This window comes from Miscanthus floridulus, chromosome 10, assembly GCF_019320115.1.
Source record: "Miscanthus floridulus cultivar M001 chromosome 10, ASM1932011v1, whole genome shotgun sequence".
NCBI lineage: Eukaryota > Viridiplantae > Streptophyta > Magnoliopsida > Poales > Poaceae > Miscanthus > Miscanthus floridulus.
The window spans coordinates 29,113,924-29,115,677 of NC_089589.1; the positions used below are offsets into that span (position 1 = coordinate 29,113,924).

General features: G+C 53.6%; 1 protein-coding gene across 1 annotated transcript; it reads left to right on the forward strand.

Annotated features, from left to right (window-relative positions):
* Window positions 1-586: 586 nt before the first annotated feature.
* On the forward strand, window positions 587-1,369 carry LOC136488309 (NAC domain-containing protein 45-like). Its single transcript, XM_066485289.1, has one exon. The coding sequence runs from the start codon at window positions 593-595 to the stop codon at window positions 1,367-1,369; it is 777 nt and encodes a 258-aa protein (XP_066341386.1). The 5' UTR covers window positions 587-592.
* Window positions 1,370-1,754: the final 385 nt, after the last annotated feature.

Genomic DNA, 1,754 nt, shown 5'->3' on the forward strand with positions numbered 1-1,754 from the left:
TAATCTGAATAATAAGATTAGATTACAAAAGGAAGAAAGCTAAAAGGAAAGGAAGATTTAAAAGAATACGGGACCCGACCAAAGCCCAACTAGAATCCCAGGTAGAATACATGACACTTTGACACCATTGGAGATGAAGTTATGAAATAACCCAAAGAACTACACGAAAACACGAAATTCGTCGCAGCCAAATTTGCCACACAAATTTGCCCAATCTAGCACAAAAAACGAAAAGATAGGCATCATTTGGACTACTACTTTACTAGTGTTTCTTTGGAGATCAAGTTATCATTTGACATGACAGCTGGCGAAAGTGACAGTTACAAAATAAATAAATAAGTAAAATAAAAAAAATCCTCCGCCTGCAGCCGAAATTCCGAGCGCGAGTGCTATATATACCAGCACGGGAGGGTGCGGCGGCGGCGCTTCCATTCCGGCACGATCCATCCAAGAACCGAAAAAGAGGCGGTGATAGAACCCACCAAGAAGCCAAGAACTAGAGGGTCACCGATCTGATTCCGGCCAAGAAACCAAGAGGGGGATCCGGATTCTATTCGGCCAAGAAATCAAGGGAAGCTCTGCTCGACGAGCAATGGAGGCGCGGCGGTTTGGCTTCGGCGCGTCCATGCCGCCGGCGAACAAGTTCGACCCGACGGACGAGGACATCGTGGCGCAGTACCTCCTCCCGCGCGCCGTCGGCGTGCCCAACGCGTACGAGCACGCCGTCATCGACGACGACCCCTACAGCTGCCCGCCGTGGGAGCTGCTGCGGCGCCACGGCCACGCCGGGAGCGACCAGGCCTTCTTCTTCGTGCCCCCGCGCGACATGAGCCGGAACGCCGGCCGCGTGAGCCGCGTCGTCAACCCCGCGGCGCCCGGCGGCGTCGGCGGCGTGTGGCGCGGGCAGAAGGGCGAGGACAAGGTGCTCGTCATCGTGCGCGGCGATGCCCGCGGCCCCGAGCTGACAGTCAAGTTCCGGCGGTACAGCCTGTCGTACTACAGGAAGGGTGACCGGAGGTCCACCGGGTGGGTCATGCACGAGTACCATGTCGTCCACCCGGAGCTCCGACCCGGCGCCGTGGTCGCGCGCATCAAGATCACCGAGAGGGCCAAGAAGATGGGCAAGAGGGAGCAGAAGCTGCAGGAGGAGGACGCCGTTATCGCCAGGGCGGCGGCCGCCCTCGTTCCGGGACCAGACCAGCCGGGCCCCAGCAATTACTTCGTCTCCGAGTCCGACTACGGCCATGCCGCCGGGAACGCCTTCGTGGCGAGCGTTGTTGGCGAGGGCTTCGGGGACAACTACTGCTTGAACGAGGGCGAAGGTAGCGGCGACAATTTCCTCCAAGACGACGGCGGCAATGGAGATTGAAATGAAAGGCTGATACGATGCAATGCTCTGCTAGAATAGTCTGTACTGTACACTAGGCCTCATTGGCGTTCAAGATATGGTTAACAACTGATTGATTCTTCTATTTGTGAACCATCAATCACTGAAATCGCTTGAATAATGTGATTTGGTTTTCTGATGTGAGTAACAGGAGGAGTTCTTTCAGAAGAGGAACTGAAAGCTATTTTAGATTCACCTGTATGATATAGAGTAAGTTTTCTTCCAACATATGCATATCTGGACTACCTCTTGGACAGAATTAGCAGCCACCAAAATTTGCCAAAAAAAAAATGATGGGGGCATTGAGGCTGTGATTATTAGAGATAAGTAAACCGACCCAACTCAAGAACAGTGGTACTATATGAGC